General features: G+C 54.7%; 1 protein-coding gene across 2 annotated transcripts; it reads left to right on the top strand.

Moving 5' to 3' along the window:
* The first annotated feature begins 4,466 nt into the window (after positions 1-4,466).
* On the top strand, positions 4,467-20,297 carry RAC2 (Rac family small GTPase 2). Of its 2 annotated transcripts, XM_006207051.4 has the most exons (7): positions 4,468-4,645; positions 6,559-6,630; positions 13,903-14,020; positions 14,781-14,843; positions 15,286-15,445; positions 18,808-18,940; positions 19,535-20,297. In XM_006207051.4, the coding sequence occupies exons 1-6, from the start codon at positions 4,611-4,613 to the stop codon at positions 18,936-18,938; spliced, it is 579 nt and encodes a 192-aa protein (XP_006207113.1). In that variant the 5' UTR covers positions 4,468-4,610; the 3' UTR covers positions 18,939-18,940; positions 19,535-20,297. The 2 variants fall into 2 exon arrangements, with proteins under 2 accessions (XP_031527558.1, XP_006207113.1); XM_031671698.2 differs by lacking the exon at positions 19,535-20,297 and having other exon boundaries at positions 4,467-4,645; positions 15,286-15,452; positions 18,808-18,883.
* The last annotated feature ends 3,777 nt before the right edge of the window (positions 20,298-24,074 follow it).

The raw sequence follows: 24,074 nt of genomic DNA, 5'->3' as shown, positions 1-24,074 counted from the left end.
GAAACACCAACATGCAGTAGATACTTGCAAAACTGCTTGACATCACCAGAAAGAAGTTAATGTAAATGAAAACCACGAGATGCCAATTCACTCACGTATAAAGCCTTATGAGGCCAAGCGTGGGCGAGGGTATGGACCGCGAGGACCCCTGAAGAATGACTTCTCAGTCTATATTCAGGTGCAAGATGTGCGTGTCCTGCAGCTCTGCTGTCCCACTTCTAGAAAAACCTCACCCGTCCGCTCCAGGAGTCCACAAATATTTGCAACAGAACTGTTTGTAAAGCAAACATCGCCAGCCTCATGCATATCCATCAACAGGAGATTGGAGAAATGCATTTTGGTATATTCATATCATGTAATATTACACACAAGCAAAAATAACTGAACTGGAGCTGTCAGTTAAACATTTACCAGCACACTCCTTGGTGGAGCCTGTGCTTCTGAACCCTGAGGCCCGTGGTGGGAAGGAGGGGGCTGACTGATCTGAGTGGCCTCTGGATGAGAAGACCTCTGTGGGCACAGTCTAGGGAGGCGGATTGGGCTGAAAATGAGGAAGGGTGTTCCAACAGGCCCAGCTGCCCAAGGATGGAAGAGACTGTCTTCTAAGGGAATGAGTTCCCCATCATTGGAGATATGTGAGCAAGGGCTGGGCAGCTGCTTTGTGGGCAGTGAACCAAGTGTTGGATACCAATGGTACAAAGGCAGGGTTGGATAACGATGGCCTTTACGATCCTTCCACGCATGCCCAGAGGCCCCGTGCTTCTGTGATTCAGTGAGCTGGCAAAGTGTGATTAAAGGAAGATAGGACTGGATGAATAACCAAACTGTGACACATCCCTGGACGGAACGCTGCTCACTAATGAAAGGGGATGGACCACGGCGCACGCAACAGCACAGAGGGGCCTCAGAAACATGCCGAGTGCAAGAGGCTGCATGTGTGTGATTCCATTTATGTGAAATTTCAGAAGATGCAAAGTCATCTGTCATGACGGAAAGCAGACCAGAGCTGCTGTGTGAGGGGGTGGGGGTGGGGGTGGGGTGGGTGGGCTGAGCAGGGGTGTGAGGAAACTTTCCACGGCAGTAGGAGTGTTCTGGGATGTTCTGCATCTTGACGGTGATGGAGGTTTCATGGGTGTGTATTTCTGTGCAAACAAATGGAACTGTACACTTTAAATGGATTCATTTATTGTCTATAAACTATATCATAATACAGATATTTTTTAAGAAGAGGAAAAAGAAACAGTGAAGAGGACTGGACAGGAGTCCAGGGCTGTTGCATCTTGGCTTTGGTCTCAGAGACATGGGCCTCAGTTTCCCCATCTGTGAAATGAGGGTATTGAATAAGGAGACCTATATTTACTTCCAGTGTGGTGGCTACAGGTGTGTCATCTGGACAAGTCCATGAGCCTCTCTGGGCCTCGGTTTCCTCATCTGTAAAATGGGGGAATAATAGAGCCACGGTGCATGGCTCGGCCCCAGTTCAAGATGCTGACAAACTTCAGGGCTGGCGCTTGAAAGAAGCTTTTCAAGAAGATAAGGTGTGTTTGAACATGTGATGACTGGCTTATACGGAATAAAGGTTTTGGCTTTCTTTGTCCCTTTCATGGCGGTAGCAGGGGTGAACTTTTGGAAAGGTGCCAAGTATCTGTAACAGCATATATCTGCCCCATAAAAAATGTCTGTAGAATTCAATTCTATCATTTAAAATCATTTTTCTTCCAACCAGCCCCAGCCTGAAGCTTGACACAGTAACTGGGTTGATGTAGTTACAACTACCGTAAGTCAACTTTGTCAACCACTTTAATTTTAAGTCCCATTTCTTTTGACTGTTTTAAAGATTACATGTTCCAAGGAATCCTCTTAAAATCTTTATGTGCTTACAGTTTTTTCTATAATAGATCATTCTAATGATTAAATTTGGTCCCTTTGACAGATCTATGGGTTCCTAAAGATCAGGGAGGAGTTTGTTTGCAAAGGGCTTGGGGGACTTTTGAAGAACTGTTCTGTACTTTGATTATGGTGGTGATTGCGTGTGTCAAATTTTGGGGTGAATTTTACTGAATGTAAGTTCTACTTCAACGAACGACTTTTTAAAACTTAAAAAAAAGAAAACAGAGCCACCACTGACCAGGGCTGAGAGCAGCGGTCGCTGTGCTAGAAGCACCCTGAGATTGCTACTATCCTTCCAGCCCTGCAGCCACCAGCTGCTGTCATCCAGCCTCCCTCCCCATCTTGTTCCCCTCCTGGCCCTGGCCTCTCCTCACAGCCTGAGGGCCACCTGCAGATCCCAAGATGTCCTGTGAGCCCACAGGCCCCTATCTAGCTCTCCTTACAGGTCACGAGTTCTTCAGGGGCAGCTTCTGGTCTTCCTTGTTTTGTAACCACTGCAGTGCCAAGCCCAGAGCTAGATATTCAAGTGGTGCATAATCAGTGCATGCAGAATGAAGGAAGGAGTCTGGTGGCTGTAAGTCAGCGAGAATTTTTCTTGGGCTCTCCTGGATAGTGGCCTTCTCAAGATGGAGGGCAGGTGCATTTCTAAGGCTGTCGTGGCTGTGTACGGTTGGGTAGGTTGTTTACTGCACAAGGAATCTCCACCCCAGGCGGCTAATGGGGAATAAAATCCAGTACATATATCCCTTAGCAAGTCATGTGACCATATTCATTGACTGTATCTTCCCAAAGAGGTGCATTATTCTTTTTTCTTTTCCTTTTTTTTTAATGAACACCTTATTTTGGAATAGTTTCAGATTTACAGAAAAATTTCAAGGACAATAAGAGAGCTCATGATATCCTTCACCCAGTTTCCCCTATATTCACAGCATTTACATAACCAGAGTGCATTTATCAAAACGAAGACATTAACCTTGGTACAATACCGTTCTCTAATTTTAGATTTGTCTTGGACTTCACTACTTTTCTCACTGACTCCTGTTCCAGGATCCAATCCTGGATCCCACATTGCACTTAGTATATTGTTTTTGTTAGATTAACACAGAGGTTGCCCTTACGGGATCACAGTGGTTGGAAAAAAGAATGTGGATGCGGGGGGAGGGGGGAACAGAACAAGACCTTAGGTGGCCTGTGAGGCACCCAGGTGGGTCACCAAGGGGACACTTGGCCTCCTGACCCTGGCCAGGCGCTGTGAAGTGCTCCCCACTATTTCTGCTCAGCCCATGCAAAGCTCAGAACAAACACATCAAAATTATTGTCAGATCTTAATCACTGGCTAGCCAAATGTTGGAGCAGGTCCTTGGGGAGGCAGCATTTCCCTTTCTGCAAACCCTGCAGCTTGTGTGGAAGCTCTGGGAAGGCTGGGCTCGGGTGCTCCCACCATGGGGAGTGGGAGGGGCACTGGCCGCCCAGCACACCCAGCGCTCCACACTCTCCTGCCAGTGTCCCAGTTTGTCCTGAGGGAATCTGGGGTGGGTGACCAGCGGCTCTGCCCATCCCCTCCTCACCCCTCATCCTTGGAACCGGAAGGGTGCTGGGCATGGGGGAGCCATGGCAGCGAAGAGTAAAAGCTGGGTGAACTTGGAGCCCCCTGCGGAGACACAGTGCCCGCTCAGATCCGGAGTCTCCCTGTGGCTGAGGAGGGGCACTCGCCCTCCCCACCTGACTGCAGAACTCAGGCTTTGTCCCCCAGATGGCAGCTGGGGTGACAGAAGAGTTGGGAGTCACTTGGCCCCGGAGTTGATTTCAGCCTGGGCAAGTCTAGTGAATCAACTGACTTCTCAGATCCCGTTTTAGCATCGTTAAAATGGACATGGTTCCTGAGCAAGTGTGCCTGGTCCCCAGGGCTGCCTCCAGTGGAGGGCCGGGCTGGCATGGGGCACTGCCTACCACTTCCCTTCTATTTTCCCTTCTCCATCAGTGCACACAACCCCCCACTCAGTCCCTTCCTGCCTCATCACCCTCCCCCTGTGTCTCTCCCATCCTTCCACACTCAGGGGACCCCCACTGACCCCTCTGACTTGCTCAGAATCCCTTCTGGAGTGCCCTCTCTCTGACCCCAGCTTTCAAGTGCTGGCTTAAATGCCACCTCGCAGGCCCCAGCTCACCCTCTGTGTAACTCTGAGGTCCCCTCCCTGTCAGTCCTCCGTGGTCCCCCATCACTTCCTGCCTTGTTTTGTGGACACCTGTGATGAGCTTGTATCCTCCCAAGGGACCGGCTATAATTCCTGCATCCTGGACTCATCGGCACCTGATACCGTACCTGGCACACAGTAGGTGCTCATTAAATGCTTATTGCTTAGAACTAAATTCTTGGAAGCCTCAAGTTCTTGGAGAACAACTCTGGCCTCATCCATGGAAGTGAGTCTCCCGCTGGTGCTCCAGAGCCAGGATGCCTGTGGGGGTGGCCCAGCCCAGCCCAGCACCTGAGGGCCACCCCACCCTTGAGCTGTTCTGCCAGACCACATGCTCCGCCTTCTGCAAACGGCCGTGGGGGCAGCAGCTTGGGTAAGTTCCCCTTCCGCTTCCTCCTGCCTTCTGTCTCGCTGCTGCTGCTCCTCGGTCAGGGCGCCTGTCCAGGCTCTCATCACCCCCGGTGCCTGCAGAAACGCTCCGTGCCCCGAACTGTCACCACCACCGCCCCCCAGGCCTCGGACACGATGCAGGCCATCAAGTGTGTGGTGGTGGGAGATGGGTAGGTACCTGGCTGGACTTGCACACAGCTCCCTCCTGGGGTAACCCTGAGACCCCCGCCCCGGGCAACTCTGGGGAAGCCCCCTGCCCTGCAGATATAGGAGTCCCTGGGAGGCAGCTGGAGGAAGGGCTCCCTTTTTCTCTCAGGGCCCAGAGAGAACCCCGGGGGGTGAGCTGAGAACAGCTCCACTGTTGCTGCCTATCTCACCCCAGAACCTGCCTAGGTGGAGGGTACAAGGACTGTGGTTGGGGGTGCCTGGGGCCCCTCTCTCCTGGATCCTCAAGTCTTCTACTCTGTGGATGCTAGTGAGGGTGGGTCCCCAGGCTGACCTGGGCTTTAGTTATTGGCTTTAGTTACTGACTTGCACTGCTGTGTGGCCTTAGGCAAGTCACACTGCCTCTCTGAACCTCAGCTTGGCAGTCTGGGAAGAGGTCCATGCTCTCAGGGTTGATGTGGTGTCACTTGAGATGCTCGGAGCGGTTGTCCTGCATGCACACACATACTCAATAAAGGTGGCCTCCTAACGTCAGCCTGCCTGGCTGGGGAGGATGTGTGGGGGATGAGGAGCAGAAGGGGGAGGGGCACGGGACACAGAGCTAAGAAGGGGGGAGGGGGCGGGAGGGTGACTGTGGGGGTCAGTGCGGGCCAGGCTGGGCTGAGGGGCCTACTCAGCTGTCAGATCTCAGGGACAACCTCAGGTTGTCGTGTCCCGCTACAGACCTCAGTTTCCTCATCTGTAAAATGACAGGTTCAATATGCTAATCTCTCCAGCCTCTCCAGCCTGGCCAGCAACGCTGTCTTAGGGTCCAGCCCCCAGGTACCTCCTGGGGTTTCCTGTAGGTGCAGCCCTGGCACCCCAGCGTGTTCCAGCTGGACAGGCCTCTTATCCAGCCCTATCATCCTACAGAGGGGCAGCCTGAGGCCTTGAGACTCGATTTTCCTGTCCTGGGGCGGGCTGGTTTATCAGGCAGGCCTCAGCTGATTCTGATGCATGGCTGCCCGTTATCTGCCCGCCTGCCCAGCCCCGCTCACTTCTGCTTTGTATCTGATCTGAAGAGGGGAGGGCGGAAGCCAAGGGCAACGTTCCAGTTGTTCAAAGTTACCTTGGTGGCAGGCCCTGGGGAGGGGTGAGGAGGAGAGGGGGCCAGCCCCCTCTGAGCAGGAAGTGACGAAACCTGGTGGAGCAGGGGAAGGCCCAGAGCTACCTGCACCCCCTCCCAGCCCAGCAGGCTGAGGGTGAAGACAGCGCAGATAATGGCGGCCATCCCTAATTTAGTACTATGTGTCAGACCCTGGGCTGAGTCACATTTTCTCTTCCCACCAAACCTAATATTAGGCCCATTTTACAGGTGGGAAAACTGAGGCTCAAAGAAGTTAAGTCATTTGCCAAGACTTCACGGGATTTGAACCCTGGTCTCTCTGATTCCTGAGGCATAGGGAGGTTAAGTGACTTGCCTAAGGTTGTACCACTACTGGGTAGGTGGTGAAACAGGGATCTGAATCCCAGGGGAGTGATGGCAGCACCCTGGTCAGGCACCAGGGGCCTGCGGCCTTGTCCATTGCAGCTGGCCTCCTGGCACCCCATGCTCTTAACCCTTTGGCCCACATCCATGTCACCTGGGGACAGCCTATTAAAAATACAGATTCCCAGCTCCACCCCACACCCATGATCCAGAGTCTCAGGGGTAGGACCCCGAAGTCTGCCCTTTAGTGAACACCCCAGAGAAGTCTTCTGACTCCCAGGTGTGAGAAGAAGGATACAGGGAGTCTCAGATGGGGACACTGAGGCCCAGAGGGGAGGGCTTGGGTCTTCCCTGAGGACCAGGCTAGGGAACCCGGCAGGTGCCCAGAAATGTCGTGGTGTCTCAGGCAGGGCCCGTGACGACTGGCCTCTCGAATTTCCTGTCTTTCAGAGCCGTGGGCAAGACGTGCCTGCTCATCAGCTACACCACCAACGCCTTCCCGGGAGAGTACATCCCCACTGTGTGAGTTCTGAGGGCGGGCTGGCTGCTCAGAGGACGGGGGGTGGGGGGGACATGCATCACCAAGCCCACCCTTTTCAGGCACTTCCTGTGTGCCAGGCGTGCGTGCGTGGGCACTTGGGGTCGTGCCACAACCAGTCTGTGCCCGGCACAGCTGCCTGCTGATCCAGTAACCAAAGCCAGATGATCGCCGAGGGCTCCCAGGGGAGCGGAGCGCTGGCCTGAGGCAGCGCAGGGTGGAAGAGGGGCTGGGTCGGAGGAGTGGCAGGATAGGGGTGGGGTGGGTGGAGGAGGAGGTAATTGAGGGCCTTGACACAGAGAGCCGAAGTGGGGCACACGCGTGTCCCGGGGGAAAGGGCAGTGCCTCCTGGAGGCCAATCGGAGGCCTGCCCTCGTGTTGGGTGTGGAGGCAGGGCTGTCACCTGACGGGTCTGTTCGTAGGAGGACGTGGGTGTCAGACTCAGGGAAGGGTAAACCGCAAGCACCAGTCCCTCCCTCACCAATGCTCAGCGGGCCCCCATCCCTCTCAGGACAGCCCCCCAGCTCCGTAGCTCGGCGTTCAAGGCTCTATGGGACCTTCTCTGGCTTCAGGGCTCAGCACTTCACTTCCTGTTCTGTCTGCTTCCCGCCTCCTGGTCACCAAACACTCCCTGGGCATTTCTACCTCAGGGCCTTTGCTCCAGCTGTTCCCTCTGCCTGGAGGGCCTTTCCTTCCCACGTCCACATGTCTAAGAGCTCACATGCCCCCTCCTCCAGGAAGCCTTTCTGATCCAGCTGGAGGGAGTCTCTTATTCCCCAGAGTGACTTTGTCTGATCTTTCCCAAGACCATGAGCTGCTGGAAGGCAGGGGCCGTGCTTGGTTCTTTTCAGGTCTTCCCACTGTCTTAGGAGAGTGTCTTATGCACAGTGTAATCTACACTTTGTCTTATACACGATACACGTGTTTTGAGTTAACCTGAATTGAACTTCATGGAGAGGCCCTAGAAGGATGTATCACAGCTACCATCATTGAGTACCTACTGTGTGCTGGGACCTGGATGAAATGTCACACACAGGTCACCTCGTTTGACCTCACGGGAGATGGGTGTTTTTATACCCAGGGTGCCCGTGGGGTAAGCTGAGGTTCACAGCAGCTCGGGGGCCTGTCCCCTAGGTGGGCTGGGCTCCCTCTACTTACAAATCTCCCCGGGACACTGATCCAGGCTTCGGTTGCCTCAGGGACCCCAGCCCGAGGAAGGAGAACGGCAGACAGCCAGGAAGGGGGCAGAGAAACCTGAGTAGGAAGCCTGGGAAAACTGATTCCTGCCCCAGTTCAGTTCCCAGCTTCCCAAGTGGCCTGGCACCAGGGCCCCTCCCCACGCCTGCCCTTATCTGCACACTCACCGTCAGCCATCAAACATTTCTCAGCACCTTCCAGTGCCGAGGGAAGGGAGGCCGGTCCTGCAGAAGGTCATCGTCACCAGGCCTGTGCTGGCACTGCCCGTGCTCCTGTCTCTGCCTGTCACAGCAGGGCTGGAGACCCCCCTGACTCAAAAACCTTAGACCAATGGCTTCCCTTCTCTGAGCCTCAGTTTCCCTTTCTTTAAGAGGCGGTGTTGGGCTGAGAGACGCTGCGCTCATTGCCTGGGCGCCTACTCTGTGCAGGGAGAGGGGAGGCGAGTTCTCTGGGTGCAAGATGGCAGGACTAGAGGGGCCGGGGTAGGGCCAGTCGCTCTCAGCAACCTGGAAAGGCTGGCCCCTGGTGGCCCCAAGTGGATTTGGTTGTCCTGGGCAACACTGCAGACGGACAGACAGGACTCTAAGGAGTTGAGCCGGGGAGAGGGCCAGCTTCTGGGTGGGCAGAGCACCCCGCAGTCTGAAGGGTCCTGCACTTGGTTTAATGCTCTAATGTCCCCATCCTGAAATTCTCTCTTGTTGGTGTTGTTTTTTATTTGTTTGCTTTTTTTTTACTGAAGTATAGTTGATGTACAATGTTGTGTTTCTGGTGTACAGCATAGTGATTCAGCTATACATATATATATATTCTTTCTCATTATTAATTATTACAAGATATTGAATATAGTTCTCTGTGCTATCCAGTAGGACCTCATTGTTTATCTACTTTGTACATACTGAAATTCTTTTTTTAGTAAGTTTTTTTTAATTAAGGTATAGTCAGTTTACCATATACCGAAATTCTTAACGTTTGAACACGGGGCCCTGCATTTTTGTTTTGCATCGGGCCCTGCCCTGTATGCGGCCAGTCCTGCACCCCACCCTCTTTGCCTTCCCTACAGAGTTGCTCAGTTCTGTACCAGCTGCTGCAGAGCCTGCACCCCTGTGACAGGGAGGGGAAATAAGTCACACTGAGCCCTCTGCACTGGAGGGTGGGGGCAGCCGGGCAGAGTAGAGTTGGGGAAAGCAGGCAGCTCGTGATCTCTGGCACAGAGATAAAGGTCCAGAGAGCGCTGGAGCCGGGGATGGGACGGTTTGGTGGGGCCAGGAGAAGCGAGTTGGATCAGATAAGAGGGAGAGCTGGACTCAGCTTGCTGCGGGGGTTGGGGGTAACAGCTCAGGGTCACACCCCCGTCTCACAGGCGAGGAGACCGAAGCCTGCTCTCTGGATGGTCCTGTGCTGGGTGTTGGGGATACAAAGACCTGGCAGGAGACCCTGCTCTCCGGTGCCTGTGACATTGGAGGGGAGGTCCTCCCTGACCTGCCCTCCTTTCTTACCATCATTCTCAAACGGAAGCCCAGCTTTCAAATCAAAAATTAGATGGAGCCACATGTTGACCCAAATTCCTCCCTTAAAAGCCATCTCTTAGCCATTCCACTCTGGACTCCCGGCTTCCTCAGGGACCAGACCTGACAGCCTCCCCCAGGCCGCTGCGCTCCCCACTTCTGCACTCAGTGCCCTACTCAGGTATCCCCTCCCTGACCCCTACCTCTGAAGCCGCTCCACCCTCTCCCCGGGCCCTGTCCATCCCACCCCTCTCCTGAGGGTCTTCATAGCCCGTCCTGATCTGACTTCCCCTGCTGGGATGGGAACTCCATGAGGACAGAGCACTGGTCTGTCTAGTTCACTAGATCAGTGCCGAGCACACTGCGGGCGCTCCATAGTGACCCGACCACCTGAGCATGCTCCAGCCTGCCCTGAGAAGGTGCTGGAACCCAGCCACCAGCAGGGGCTCAGCTCTGTGGGGCTTCTCTCTGGGAAGGAAGGACGCATGTGGTTAATTTAGGTCAGATCAGCTGGTACTTAGTTTTCACCTTCCTTTGTAAACTGGCAAAGCAAGCAATTCCCATAGACAGGGTGCCCTCCAGCCTCCCGAGGGGGACGCACCAGGGGTCCTGCCGAGCTGCCCTGCCTGGCCTCCCAACTCCCCTGACCCCGTACTCCTGCCACCAGGCATGCCGGCCCCGCACTGTGTCCAGCTGGCTCAAGACTCCCCGCTGCTCATACACCCTCTCTGTCCCCTCGAGCCCTATCTGGGGCCCCTCTTTGCTTCCCCCATCTCCTCTCTGTAGGAGCCTCCTCCCACGGCTCTCCCGGCTTCCCCTCTCACCCTTCTCCAAGACTTCTCCTCCCACCGGCCAAGAGGGCCTTTTCCTAAATGCAGAGCTAATCACGTCACCTCCCTGCCTGGGTGGATCCCCACTGTCTGGAGAACCATGGCCTTCAGACAACAGTGGTCCACGCTCCACCTGACCTGTCAATCCTCCCTGGCCCCCAAGTCACCAGACAGGCACACCCCCTGGTCTCTGTGGTCTGTGAGTGCCTTGGCGGGGGTCAGGTGATGCCTGGTGCTGAGCCCCCTTTCATGTCCCCCATCCCCCTCCTCCACTCCACGCCAGGCCTGCAGCCCTGGTGCGGGGAGGGGGTGCAGAAAGAGGCCACACGGACTCTGGGTGAGAGCACTCCAGCCGTGTGGCCGTGAGCACTCTCATGCCAGGCGTCTCTCTCAGGCACTGAATCTTAGTTTTTTTCCTCATATGTAAAACGGGCACAATGATAGCATCCTCTTTCTGGGCCCACTGAAACCATCTCAGTTTAAGAAGATCATTGAGCTCCCTGCCCTCTCCACGGCTCAGGGTCAGCCCCCACACCCTGGCTCAAACGCCACTCAGTCTCCAGCCGGGAACTGGGAGTGATGCTTCCACCGTGGGCTTTTCTGAACTGGGTAACAAGATCGAGTCCTGGCTCTGCCACCAACTGATTGTGAGATCTTGGGCAAGTCCCTTCCTGTCCACGAGCCTCAGTTTCTCATCTGGAAAATGGAAGTAAGGGTTAGCCATGGTGGTGGTGTCAGGTTCCTCTGGTCTTGGCTGCCAGTGGGTCTCCGAAGTAAGGGGGACACCAGGAGTTTTGGATCATTGTCCCTGCAATGACCACTCAGGCTCTGGCAGCTGGTCCCCTGGGGAGGGGCCGGGGATGGGATGTTTAGGGATGAGAATGCTCAGCTTATCAGCATCTCCCCATGGGGTGGCTTGAATATCCTCTGTCCCTGGATCCTCCTAATGGCCCCAAAAGATAGGGTTTTTTCACAGTGAAGAAAGCGAGGCTCAGAGAACCTGGGTTGCTCACCCAGAGTCACACAGCCAAGATGAGGCTTCACAAGGAATTCTCTGCTCTCTCCCAGCTCTGGGAGGCTATCAACCCTCCTGCAGTGCATTTGTCTACTTGCTCGCTCACAAATGAGCGTGCAGAAGGAGCCAGTCTCAATCCTAGCTCCTCTGCTTATGAGCTGGCTGGCTTTGGACAAGTTATTTGACCTCTAGGGGCCCAGGTTTTCTCAACTGTCTAATGGGAATAACTTCAAGTTCTTTTGTCTTGGGTCACATGGTCCCTAATGTATGTATGAAGGTCCCTGGACCTCTGCCCAGCCTCAGAGTAGGTGCTCAGTGTTGCTATATGTCCCAGAAACCAGCTCTTTCCCCATTGCTACTGGAGGTAGCTTGGAGAAGACAGATGCTTTTGGCTCAAGGAATCTTGGGGGGTTTTTTGGCGCTAGAATTTCAAACTGGACATTAGAGGAAAATGTTCCTACATCCTGAGCTCATCCCAGAGGAGTGTTTCTGGCCAAAGCCAAAAAAAACCACAGGCACTTCTTTCCCCATCATGCCCAGCGGTGTCTCTCTGGACAGCTCCTTCTATCTGAAATCCCACGGTGGTGTGGGTGGTACCCAGAGTAGGTACACAGAGCACCGACTATGTGCCCAGTTCCATGCTGGCCTCCAGGGGCAGTGAGGAACAAGCCAGGCTTGATGTCTGCCGTTTGGGTGCTGAATTTACCAAAGATTTCTGAGCTGGGATGGGGTGGGGGCCCCGAACAGGCTGGGGCTCAGATCAGTCTTCCTGGAAGAGGTGACCTTGAAATGGGCTAGACCGGGGATGAGTAAGAGTCAGCCTGGCACGGCGAGAGAAGAAGAGTGGGAAGTCAGGCGTTTGCAGGAGCTTTCCAGGCAGGAGGGAGCAGGGCCGTCTGCGGAACCAGGGCTGAACAGGCACAGCGTGTTAAACACGTCAGACTGCTCACTCTTTTTAGGGGTGGGTGCCTGTCTCAGGACAGATGTCTTTGGAGTTGCTCTGAAATATTAGGGCTTCTGCAGCCTGTCACTGAGCAGCATTCTGTGAGGGCTTCGTGGAGGAGGTGGCACCCCTAGGGCTTCAGTTCAATTTGGTTTGACTCCGATCCACCTACCCTCACTAGGTGCCAGTCCTGAGACTTCAAAGGTGAAGCAGACAGGGGCTCCGCCCCCACAGAGCCCACAGCCTGTGGCAGGAAGGAGACACACTAAATGTTGGCTCATAGTTGAGGCAAAGCAGTTGCCTGAGGGTGGGGACGACAAGCTCTTTCCAGGTGGAGGGCAGGGAAGGAGGTGGCCGGGAGTTTTCCCCACAAAGGAGGGACTGCTTGGGCAGGGTTTTGAAGCATGAATAGGAGACAAAGGTGACAAGGGGGTGAAAGGGTGTTCCTGAGAGGGGCACAGACAATAGCAAAAGCTGGAGAGTGTGGAGGACCACGTGGTCTGGGTACAGGCAGGGGCACATGGTGAACAAGCTCAGGGAGGCAGGAGGGGTGAGCCTTACCTGGAAATGGAATGGCTTGGCTGGTGTGTGATGGGAGGACTAGGAGGAGAAGCTGGAGGAGGCTGAGGTCTTAGTGGCCCAGCTTAGAGGACAAGGAGCAGCGCCTCCGTGGGTGACCTCAGTGAGGAGAGAGAAAGTGGTGGTCCCCAGCCCATCTGTGGCAGTGCAGCTGTGGCAAGGGGCAGGGAGCACTGGATGTGGAATCAGATGAAACTGGCTTCTCACTTAGTTTGGTTGCTCACTGGCTGTATGGCCTTGGGCCAGTCACTCTACCTCTCTGATCCCAGTTTGCTCTTCCAGAGTATGAACCAGCTTCTCCCTCTTAGGGATGTGAGAAAACTACTGGACTGAATTTAAAAAATCTGAAAGCTCGTTTGATTGCCGCGGAGGCCTCTCTGGTACCAGAAGGGAGATTTTAGCATCTGCCCCACCCTATCCCTTAGCAAGAGTCTTTCCAGTATGTGCCAGTGCTATTTCCAGAAATCTTCCATGACTGACAGCTTTTGGCATGCGCTTGGGGTGGGCTGGAAGGCCAGGGAATTAACACCCCAGGACATCCCTCTGTCAGTGCGTGGTGGAGATGGTGGGTGAATACCCCGGCTCCCTCCTGCATCCTCTGGGGGACGCCCTGAGCACAGTGGCACCAGCAAAGCCTAGTTCGAGTCCCTCCATGCTCTCCCCCACCCCCGCCAGTAACAGCTCAATAGCATGTCCTATATCGGCTGCTGTCCCTTCCTCTCCCCCACTCCCTTTCCTCGACTGCCCGGGGTCACTTCCAAATAAACCACTTGTACTACTTCCTCATCGCTGGGTTTGCTTCTGGGTGAGCCCAACCTAAGATGGGGATGAACACTCATTCAACAAATACTGGGTGACCAGCCACAGTGTCCAGCCTAGGAGGCAGGAAAATTTATTCTCATCATGCCTTGGTAGGAAAGTTGTGCAACCTTGAAAAATCATCTCTCGCAAGGATGGGTAAGGGCAGAACAATAGCTGATGCTTGCTTAGCTGTGTGTAAAATTATTTAATGCAATGAATCAGTATTTCAAAAAAAGAAAAAAGAAAACCCAACTGCATAATGCTGTGTGACTTTGGTCCTGTTGTAGCCCTTCTCTGGGTCTTGGCCTCTGCCGTGGGACCATGGACTGCAAGTCCTCAGACTCTGGGACTGGAGACTGACCCTTCTGTCTTGCCTGCTCCCACAGGTTTGACAACTATTCAGCCAATGTGATGGTGGACAGCAAGCCTGTGAACCTGGGGCTCTGGGACACGGCTGGACAGGAGGACTACGACCGCCTCCGGCCGCTCTCCTACCCGCAGACGGTACGCTGCCCCACCCCATCTTTGTGGTCTTGGCGTTTGCATTCCTGTTGCCTCTGCCTGGGATGCCCTTTGGCCAGCTCCCAGCTCGGCCTGGTGAACCCTGACCCTCTCCTTAAGGATGAGCTGGCGGAATCCCCGCACTCCCTCCCAGCCCTCCATCGGCCCCTGCCATCATTCTGCCCATCTGTCCTCCCAGCCCCTCTGCTTCAGGGGCTCTGGCACCACCTGGTTCTCAGTGAGTAGGGTAGGCAGATCCTGGACAGGGACCCACTAGGGAACTCAGGATGGTGAGCCCTGGGGGTGCTGGGGTGGGGAGGAGAGAGGTGGGTACACCTACAGTTGGCTCTGTGGCTGCTAGTTTCTCCCTTTGGGATAGGGAAAGGGCTGGGGCTGGTGATCAGACGACGGGGTAGTGAATGCCTGGTGAGGAGTGTGGATTCCGGAGTTCCAGATAGCAGACCCTTTAATCCTTATAAGCCTCACTCTTCCCATCTGTAGAATGGGGCTTTAGCAGTGCTGCTATAGTGGTGTGTGAGGGTAAACTGCTTAGAACAAGCCCTGGCTTTTAGGAAGGATTGTTCCTTCCTAACAAGCAGCAGCCTGGTAGCAGAGGCAGGAAGGGAGTCCCTGCTCCAGTGGATCCTCAGTACACAGCATCCCCGGGGCTATTCCAGCCCTCAGTGGCTGCCCAGGGGTGGGAGGGCCCAAGGGGGATGCCTCCAGACCTCCCTTTAGGAATGACCCTTGCCTGATCCCCCAGGATGTCTTCCTCATCTGCTTCTCCCTCGTCAGCCCAGCCTCCTACGAGAATGTCCGTGCCAAGGTGAGTGGGACGGAGCAGGGGCTTAGGGTGATGGAGCAGGTGACCCTGAGGGAAGGAGCATGGGAGGGAGGGACCGGTGACTTTGGCCTGTCCCTGGAGCAGTGATGGTATGGGCAGAGAGAGTCCTCCGTGCCAACCAGGGCAGGTGTGGGGCAGGGGGACTCAGGGGATGAGACTCAGAGTCTCAGCGGAGGCTGGTATATTACACTTTACTTTCTAACTGTGTCTCCTCCCCTCCTCCCACACCCTCATGCCTGCCTCTTTTCTCTGCACAAAATCTGGCCTCCTCTTTTCCCACAACCACATGTCCTGGGCCCTGCACACGTCTCTTCTCACACCCTCACACACCCCCCATCTTTTCCCAACTTGGTGCCCCTCTTCTCCCCCACTCTCCCGCTCCCCTGCTCCCTGCGTGAACCCCGCACCCCACTCCCTGGCCCAGTGGTTCCCCGAGGTGCGGCACCACTGCCCGAGCACACCCATCATCCTGGTGGGCACAAAGCTGGACCTGCGGGACGACAAGGACACCATTGAGAAGCTGAAGGAGAAGAAGCTGGCGCCTATTACCTACCCGCAGGGCCTGGCACTGGCCAAGGAGATTGGTACGGGGCTCGGGCTCAAAGAGGGGAGCTGGGTGCAGGGGGAGCCCCGACTCTGCCTGGTGGTGATGGCAAATACAGGCTTCAGGGCCAGGCTGTGCGCTTCCCACCCTGGCCCTGCTGTGGAGTAGCTGTGGGACCTGGGCGGGTCACTTAGCCTCTCTGTGCCTGTATTTCCTCAACAGTGTCAGTTCTGGGTGGTTGGGAACATTAAATGAATTCGTACCCAGGAAGTTCCTAGAGCAGCACCACCCATGGGAAGCACTCTGAGTTAATTATTATTAGCAGTATAATCCATAAGCAGGTGTTGAGATGAGTGCCTTTTGACAGACAGAAGCAGGGGTGTGCTGTGGTTGCACAGAGCACCAGCAGCCAAGCTGAGCTTGGGTCAACCGGGGAGGCTTCCTGGAGGAGGTGCTTCTGCTTGGGTTTGAAGGGTAATGCCTTCTCTTCTGCCTCCTTCTCATTTTCCTTTCCCGACTCCCACCATCCCCCAGCCCCCGCCCCGGCTTCTCAACCCAACTCCTCTTTGCTTCTTGATCACTGGGCCACAGACGTGTAGTGGCTTCTCAGGGTCACGCAGCTGGTAGGTGGCAGAACCAGGATCTGAACACAGGACAACAAACTACTGGCTTGGGGGCCTCCTCATGGTGGCTCAGGGCTGCCTGCACCGTGGAGGTGATGACCGATAGGTCTGGCTTCTTCCATGGCGTACAGGCCTGCTGTCCTTGGTCAGGCCCTAACCTGCCTGCAGCCCAGGGATGGGACACTTGTCCAAGAGCCTGGGACCACCAGCTGGATTTGGCCACTCTGAGCAGCGACCTGCCTGCTCAGGATGCTCTCTCTGTCTCACCACAGGGTCCCGCAGGCCCAGGGTTTGGCCCCCGAACTAGTTGGGCCTTCCCCAACCCATCCCTGCCCCAGCCCTACCCTTCTTCCTTCCGCCGGAACTGGGAGGGCCCTGGGGACTCACATCTCTTCACAGGAAGAGAAACCGCAGCCGTCACCTCCCCCTTCACATGACTAGCCCAGGGACATGGCCATCTGTCCCAGGAGCTCCCACTGCTGCTTAAACCCTGGCCCTAGGCCCCATTTTAGGGGCTCTGGCTCGCAGCCCCGCTGGTCTTTCCTCACTAATGCTGGGGACTGCATGCCTGCCTGCTCTTCTTTCTGCCAGCCTGTCCTCTCTGGACTCCTTCCACCCAAGACAGTGACTCTCCAGCTGCATCTGACCCTTCCTTTTTAAAGCGCAGGATTTGGTATAAGACAGGCCCTGGAAGCCTGGATTCTGCTCCCAGCTCTGGCACTGTCTGTCTGTGTGACTTCGAGCCAGTGGCTCTCCCTCTCTGGACTTCAGTTTCCCCATTGACACAAGCCAGCCTACACACTCCCCAAAGGTCCCTTCTCCTCCGTGAGATGACTGGGGGGGTCCTGCCTTGGCCTCCAGCCAATCCTTCCTGCAGCTGATCCCAGGTGGGGATGGGGCAGGGGAAGTGACCTTGAACTTGCCTCAGACCAGCCCAGGCCAAGGGGGAGCCTGGGGGACCTGCGGGCTGATGAGCAGGACAGCTGCTTCCTCTGCCCACCAGCCCAGGACGATGATAAGTTGTGGGGCAGCTCTGATCCCAGCTGCTAATCACGGGCGGCATGGATTGAGCGCTTCCTGGGTGCTGGGCCTGTGTGTTCGCCCACTTCACTGTCATAGCAACTATGAAGGAGGGGCTCTCATCACCTCACTTTACAGGGGAGGAAACTGAGGCTTAGGGAGGAGAAGTTACTGGCTCAAGGCCTTCCAGCCAGGATGTGGCGGAGTCTAGACTCAAACTCGGGCTGCCTGGCTCCCTCAGTCATGACTGAAATCATCTGTTGCTCCCACAGATGAGAGACTGAGGCCCAGAGAAGGGGACTGGCCAAAGTCCTGGAGTGGCCAGGCCCCCAGTCAGGACCCTTTCTCTGGACACCACTGAGTCAAGAAGCAAGAGGGTGGCAGGTGCCAAGGAGTACGCAGTTGGTGGGTGTGGAAGGAACAAGTGGTCACTGGCTAGGGTCCCTTGCAGGGAGACAGTGGCCAAATGCCCAGTGACACCCTTCTGGGCACAGAGGGTAATGGTGACGAGACTCCTGGACCCAGCTGGGGATGCTCCGTTCCTGCCGAATGAGCCCTGAGACCACTGCCCGTGCTCCCCGGTGGGAGAATGTTCCCACAGGCAAGGGGGACATCCAGTGTGGGACGTTGGACAAGTGACATCCCCTCTGAGCCTCAGTGTCCTCTTCCTTGCCCCACCATTTCCTTCTCCCAGCCCCAGGGATTGGTGTGCTTCCCTGGTCCCCAGGCTGCCCCTCCCTAGAGCCTGGCTCCCCTCTCCCAGCTGTGTGTCTCTGGGTCCAGGGCTTCCCCTCTCTGGGCCTGTTTCCTCACCTGGGAAGTGGGGAATCATAGTATTTCTTCACAGGGTTGTCCGAGGCGCCCAGCTCAGTGCCTGGCAGGGAGCAGGTGCTGATCACCGTCCATCTGCTTCCTTCTCCCCAGCGAGGAGACACAGTTTCCCCCCCTCCCCTGGCCCTCTCCTTCCTCTTATTTCTGAAATCAGCCCCCAGGCCTCTCTCAGGGGGATTTTTTTGTTGCTCACTTCAGGGAAACTGCTTGGGTTGTAGTGAATACAGGAACTCACAGATTCCTTCCAGAAGGCCATGGAACACTGGCCCTGGGAGTCAGGGCTCAGCTTGCCTTTCTCGCTGGCTGTGCCCCAGGCTCCAGCCTTGAATGGTCACATGGGAGGAGTCTTGTCCCCTCCTGGGGGAAGGGGGGCTCCCTAGTCCCCATTCTTCTTGCTGAGGGCCCCCAGCCACCCCTAGGGGGAGGGGATGTGTCTAGCGTGTGACTTTGGACAAGCGACTTCTGAGCCTCAGTTTTCTCATCTGTAAAATGAGGTGATGCTAAGGACCAATTAGGTGACATTTGGAAGGGCCTGGGGCATGAGCCGTGGGGTCCTCAGGCCTCCCAGGGGATGCGTGGAGGTAGGTATGTGGCGATGTTCTTGAAGAAAGTGAGGTGCCCATAGATTTAGTCACTGTAGCTTGAGCTCCTTTCTTGCCAGGAAAGTATCAGAATTCCTGCTGCCTTCTGCAAACCGAGGGCTTCCCTGCCCAAGAAAGACACACACCTGCTCTCATGGGTCTTAACTTCTCCCTCTGAATTCAAGCTCCCCATTTCAGACATGAGGAAGCTGGGCCCGAGGGGTGAATACCCTGCCCTGAGTGACACTGCCCAGGTGGGCCCCACAGCCTGGCACAGTGATGTGGCTTGGGAGGGGGCTCTGCCCGGCCCTGACCCAGGCCCCTACCCTCTTTCTGCCCTGACCCAGACTCGGTGAAGTACCTGGAGTGCTCCGCCCTCACCCAGAGAGGCCTGAAGACCGTCTTTGACGAGGCGATCCGCGCTGTCCTGTGCCCCCAGCCCACACGGCCGCAGAAGCGGCCCTGCAGCATCCTCTAGGGGTAAGAACCCCTCCCCCTCAGCTTCAGGACCCTCTGTCCCCTCCCCCGCTCCCCACACCACTTCCCACACAGAGCGGGCTCCGGCTGGGAGGGAGGCCCCTGCTCAGGGGCCCTAAGTTTCACTGGGATGGCATTTAGACCAGGAGAGATGAGGGAGCATCAAAGAGGCATCAGTTTCCCCATTTCTCGGATCCAGTCCTGCTCTGTGAGCCCAGTTCCCAGAAGGAAGGTCCAGGGTCTCAGAAAACGCCAGGAAACCTGAGCCAAGGCGTGGGGTCAGTGAGCTCCCACTCCGCGTCCCTGCAGGAGGGTGGGAGGACCAGGGTGCAGATACCTTGGCCCCTGCCCCTCAGGAGACCTGGGCTGAGCCAGGAAGGCCTGACACCCATATATAGGGGTGAAGCAGGGCAGCCTGAGCTATGAGGCTGCTGGGGGCAGAAGAGGGGTGGGTGTGGGTTGGAGGCAGCCACAAGGCTTCCTGGAGGGGGGACAAGAAGAATGGAAAGGACTTGGCAGACCTTGAGCAAAAGCTGGGTGTGGGCTGTGGATTCTGCTTGTCCCCAAATTCTTACTGCCTGCCTATCTTCCTTCCAGGACGTACCCAGCCCTCCCAGCCGTGGGAGGTGCTTCTGACCCTTCAGGGCCCCCAGCAAAAGCCCGACGGCACCCCGGCTGGCCATGCTGTCCCCTCCCTGTGGCGTCTCTTAGCCGATGGCTTCAGAGCTTGGTTGATCGTCTTCTCTGTGCTGGAGGCCCTCTGGGGCCCGAAGGGTGTGAATTTGTAGGCGCTGCATCCCCATCCTCTCATGCTCCTGCACTCCCAGGGGCCAGAGGGGAGCCCCAGGACCCAATAAACCACCCCTGCGTTGCTGCGGTCAGACGCCCCCACATAGCATCATCTACCTGTATATGCCTTCCATCCAATGCCTGAATTCCCTCTGGAAACATCAGGCCAGATGGTTGCCAGCCACCACTCGTGTATGTTCAGGGACAAGTCTCTCCCTCCTGAGGCAGTGTACTCCAATATCGATGGTTTTTCTTGTCTGAAAGTTCTCCTACTGAGCTAAAATGTCTCAGCAGTTTACTTCTCTGGTCTTAGTCCTCTTTTGGGACAACATAAAACATTCAGATTTTCTAAAATGTCTGCGGGCATCTGCCCAGCCAGTCAAGAGGCTGGGTCCAGCTGACTCCTGCCATCTCAAGCCTTTCTGCTCCACTCACAGGATCCTGAGCTGCATTTACTTGTGAGAGTCTTAAGACTTTCAGACCCTGCCAGTCAGGACTTTTGCCATTGCAAATAGAAACCCAGTTCAACCTGCTTAAGCAGAAAATAAATTTATTGATTCAAGTTTGGAAATATCATGACTTCAGGTATAGCTTGATCAAGGGGACTCGATGGTATCATTAGGGCTCACTTTCCTGTACCTCTTTGCTCTACCTTCTGCTGTCTGGTTCATTCTTAGGCAGGTGACTCTTAAGGCTTCATCCTTCCAGCTTCAAGTTCAGTTTTAAAAAAAAAAAGCAAGTGTCTGCCGCAGGCAAAGTTCTGATTCAGGCTCACTCTGATTGGACTAGCATAGGTCTTGGGCTGTCCCTTCAACCAATTATATTTGTTAGGAAGATGCTGTGGTCCGATTGGTCAAGTCTGGGCTACATGCTGCACAGAGCAAGGAGTGGAGGCAGCCCCGGGCCAAACCACACACTCTAGGTGAAGGGGGGTTGGGTCTGAAATGGAGACTGAGAACCTTACCGGAATTTGGGAATATGGGTGTTAAGCAACCAGAAACTCCCAGTCGCCACTATTGGAGGTCCCAGGAAACTGTCTGAACGGTGTAAAGAAGCAATGCCAGCCCCAGCAGGCCCTAAGCACAGTCAAGTTTCTTTAAAAGAGAGATGAGGCTGTGGTAAGGACTTAAGAAGTTCATCCGTAAGGGTCATGGTACCAGGTGTGGAGCCTGTCCCACCTCCGTGTTCACTAACTCATGAGTGCCAGACTTTCCCATCCTGAAGACGATTCCGCTTCTCTGTCTAAGCTTCATCCATTCATTCAACACAGATTTACTGAGCACCTACTCCTTGCCAGGCACTGTTCTAGGTGCAGGGGTCCAGCGGTGCACCTGAATTCTTGCCCTCAGGGGCTGACACTCTAGAGAAGCTAAAAGAAAGGAATGAAAACAGAGATCTAAGACCCCGTTCCTGACAACACGGAAGTCCCCCAATCCCCAGCCAGGGAAACACTGTGGGCTTCCATTCCCCACTCTCCCAGAGCTCCTGGCCACCTCCACTGCCCTCCTAAGTCCTGAAGTTCCAAGGCAAGACCTCAGCTTATTTGCCTCCCAGGAGACCCACCCTCTTGAAAGGGACAGGGTGCAGGGGGAAACCCCAGGGCCTTTCCTGGTCTCAGCTCAGACAAGATCGTTGTGCTTTTAAAGTTACTTCTCCTCTGAAACAAACCAAAAATCCACTAAGTCTCCCCATTCCCACCCCCATACACACACACGACACATGACACAGACACAGATGTGTAGGGGTCAGACCCCATACATTAATACGTTCAGTGTTTAAAAGCCCCGAGAAACCCCTTCCAGTGGGCCAGAATAGAGGAGAGCCTCTCTGTTCCCTGCTCTTCTGGGGCCTTGGGATAAATTGAGGACCCTCCTGGTGGCCCTGGGGCCTGGCCACACCCCGCCTCCCTCTCTCCTGTGCTCACACCTGCTCTGCCATGTGTTTCTTCCACTGAGCCCACCCCAATGGACACAGTCCTTGCTTTATACCAATAATAACATCAGTAAATAAATTCTCTCACCATTGCGTGGTCTCACTGAGCACACACAATCTCATTTAATTCTAATGTAGGTACGAGCTGGTCTGGTTTGTAAAGAAAGAAATAGAGGCACAGGAGTTAGAGCTCGGCTCACTAAAGCAGACACTGTACTTTTCCACCCACTACCACTACTCCCATCCTCCTTGCTAACAGGATCCTAGTTTTGTGCAGAGCAGCAATCTATCTAGCCCCAGACACAAATATTTGTTTTCCCAGCCTGCTTTGCAGCTGAAGTTCCAAGTTTGCACAGTTCTGGCCAACAAGACCAGAAAATCAGCTGGAATCAAAAAAAGTTTTTGTTTTTTTCCCCATAAAAAACGATAGAGCCAGCCAACACTACCTTTTGTCCTGTCCCCTTCCCTGATGAACACTGAAGAGATGCCTGGAGCTGCAGCAGCCACATTATGAACCTGAAGCCACGAACTTGAAAATACAGCCCAACATGTTAAGAATAGAAGAGCAGAAAGATAAAAAAGCCTGGATCCTTCCCAACTTTGGTCGACAGCTGAGCAAATGCCAATGGCTGCCTTGTTAAGGCAATAGAGTGAAAATGAAACCACCTATCTCTTTATGTCACTGTTGGCCAGGCTTTCTGTTACTGTTAGTTGACAGCAATTATAACTGAGATTTTAGGACTCCTGGCCTAGTGCTCATTCCGTTGTATCATTGTGTCCAGAACTCACTGGACATGGGGTGAGTAACTCATTTCTGCTCTGAAAATTGGCTGAGGACCAGATCCCCTTTAGGTAAGAAAGAAAAACCTTGAAGGAAGTGGGTGAGGGGTTTTGAAACAGGAAGAAATGTTAGTTGTGGGCAGGAGCTGACAACATGATGATGCTCACTCATTCGACAACAGCCACTCCCAAGCACCCACCTAGTGCCAGTCCTGGGCTGGGTGGCAGGGCTTGGGTGCATTAGATTTGGCCCCTCGCAATAACGTCACTGCCTGATGGGTGAGGAAGGCACCTGCCAGATAAGCCTACTTCATTTGGGGCTCTCTGTCTGGCTTCTCCATGGGCCTTCTCCCAAAGCAGAGGCCTGGGGTCCACCTGACTTCTCCCATTCTGTCACCCAGCATTCATTGGTCACCAAGCCTGGAAAATTCAGTCTCCCAATATCTGTTAAACCCAACCCCTCATCTGGTCCACTGCTGCTCCTGGCTCTAAGCCTTGCAACCATCCCCTGGACAGTAGCTACAGTCTCCTCACTGGCCTCCCTGCCTCCACTCTCCCTGCCTATACTTCAGCCTCCTACCAGGCAGCCTGGGGGATCTTCTTCATTTAGAAACATAATTATGCCACTCAGATGCCACGGTGTAGGGCCACCATGATCCACTAGTACCTGGCGCTTAGTGGACGCTGGGTAAATGTTTGTTGTTTATATAAATGAATAAGCAGATGAAAGAATGAACTTTAATGGAGAGAGAGACCTAACCAGTCTAGTGATCCAGCTGAGCCCAGCCTTCCAGCATTCTCACCCAGGCACCAGTCATTTGCATGAGCCATCTTGGATGTGCCAGCCCAGTCGAGTCCCCAGATGACTGCAGCCCCAGCCAACAGCAGGGGGAGCAGAAGAGCCACCCAACTGAGCCCAGCCAACTCACAGAATTATGAGAGATGATACAGGGCTACACTGAAACAATGACTTTTCTGGGGCCAAAGTCCCTGCTGTCTCTGCCTTTGACCTCTTACCCCTCCTCCCTACACTCTTAACTCCCTCATTGCCCAAGAAATAGTCATCCCTGGGGACATCTGACTATCTAGGCCTTGTGGGATGTGGGTGGCAGGGCAAGGTAGGCTCTGGGGAGGGTGACATAGATCTAGGATAGTTCTAGAAGACTTCTGAAGTCTTCGAAGAAGTGAAAGGATGAGCAGTCATCCATATAATCTAAAGTTCAGTTCAATTCAGTTCCCATGTATTAACAATACACTCTATGCCAAGTGGTGCTTGGAGGCAGGGGTGAGACCCAGCCGTCTGCTCCCCAGAGGCTCAGAGGCTAGCGGGAGAAACAGACGTGTAAATCAACACCTGCCATGGGGTTTGATCGACATACCACAGAAGTGCATTCAACAGAAAAAGGAAGAGATGCTGGCCTCAAGGTGCCAGGTAGAGATGTTTCCACCCCCTCACCCCTGGCTGAAAAGCAGCCCAACAAGAAGGAGAACATGAAACAGAAACACAGACTCTCATCTTCAAAGAAAGCCGGAGACACCTGTGACCCCAAACCACAGCACAGAAGCAGGAAGAGCAGATGGAGGGGTGGTAAATGATTTAACAGAGCCTAGGAAAGACAAACTTAAGTGTCTGCTG

This window comes from Vicugna pacos, chromosome 12 (assembly GCF_048564905.1).
Source record: "Vicugna pacos chromosome 12, VicPac4, whole genome shotgun sequence".
In the NCBI taxonomy this organism is placed as follows: Eukaryota; Metazoa; Chordata; class Mammalia; order Artiodactyla; family Camelidae; genus Vicugna; species Vicugna pacos.
This window is presented reverse-complemented; position numbering and strand designations above follow the sequence as displayed.

Coding starts and splice junctions, on each gene's coding strand:
- RAC2 (XM_006207051.4), top strand. CDS start 4,611: ATGCAGGCCATCAAGTGTGTGGTGGTGGGAGATGG. Junction 4,646..6,558: donor TGTGTGGTGGTGGGAGATGG/GTAGGTACCTGG, acceptor CCTGTCTTTCAG/AGCCGTGGGCAAGACGTGCC. Junction 14,844..15,285: donor ACGAGAATGTCCGTGCCAAG/GTGAGTGGGACG, acceptor TCCCTGGCCCAG/TGGTTCCCCGAGGTGCGGCA.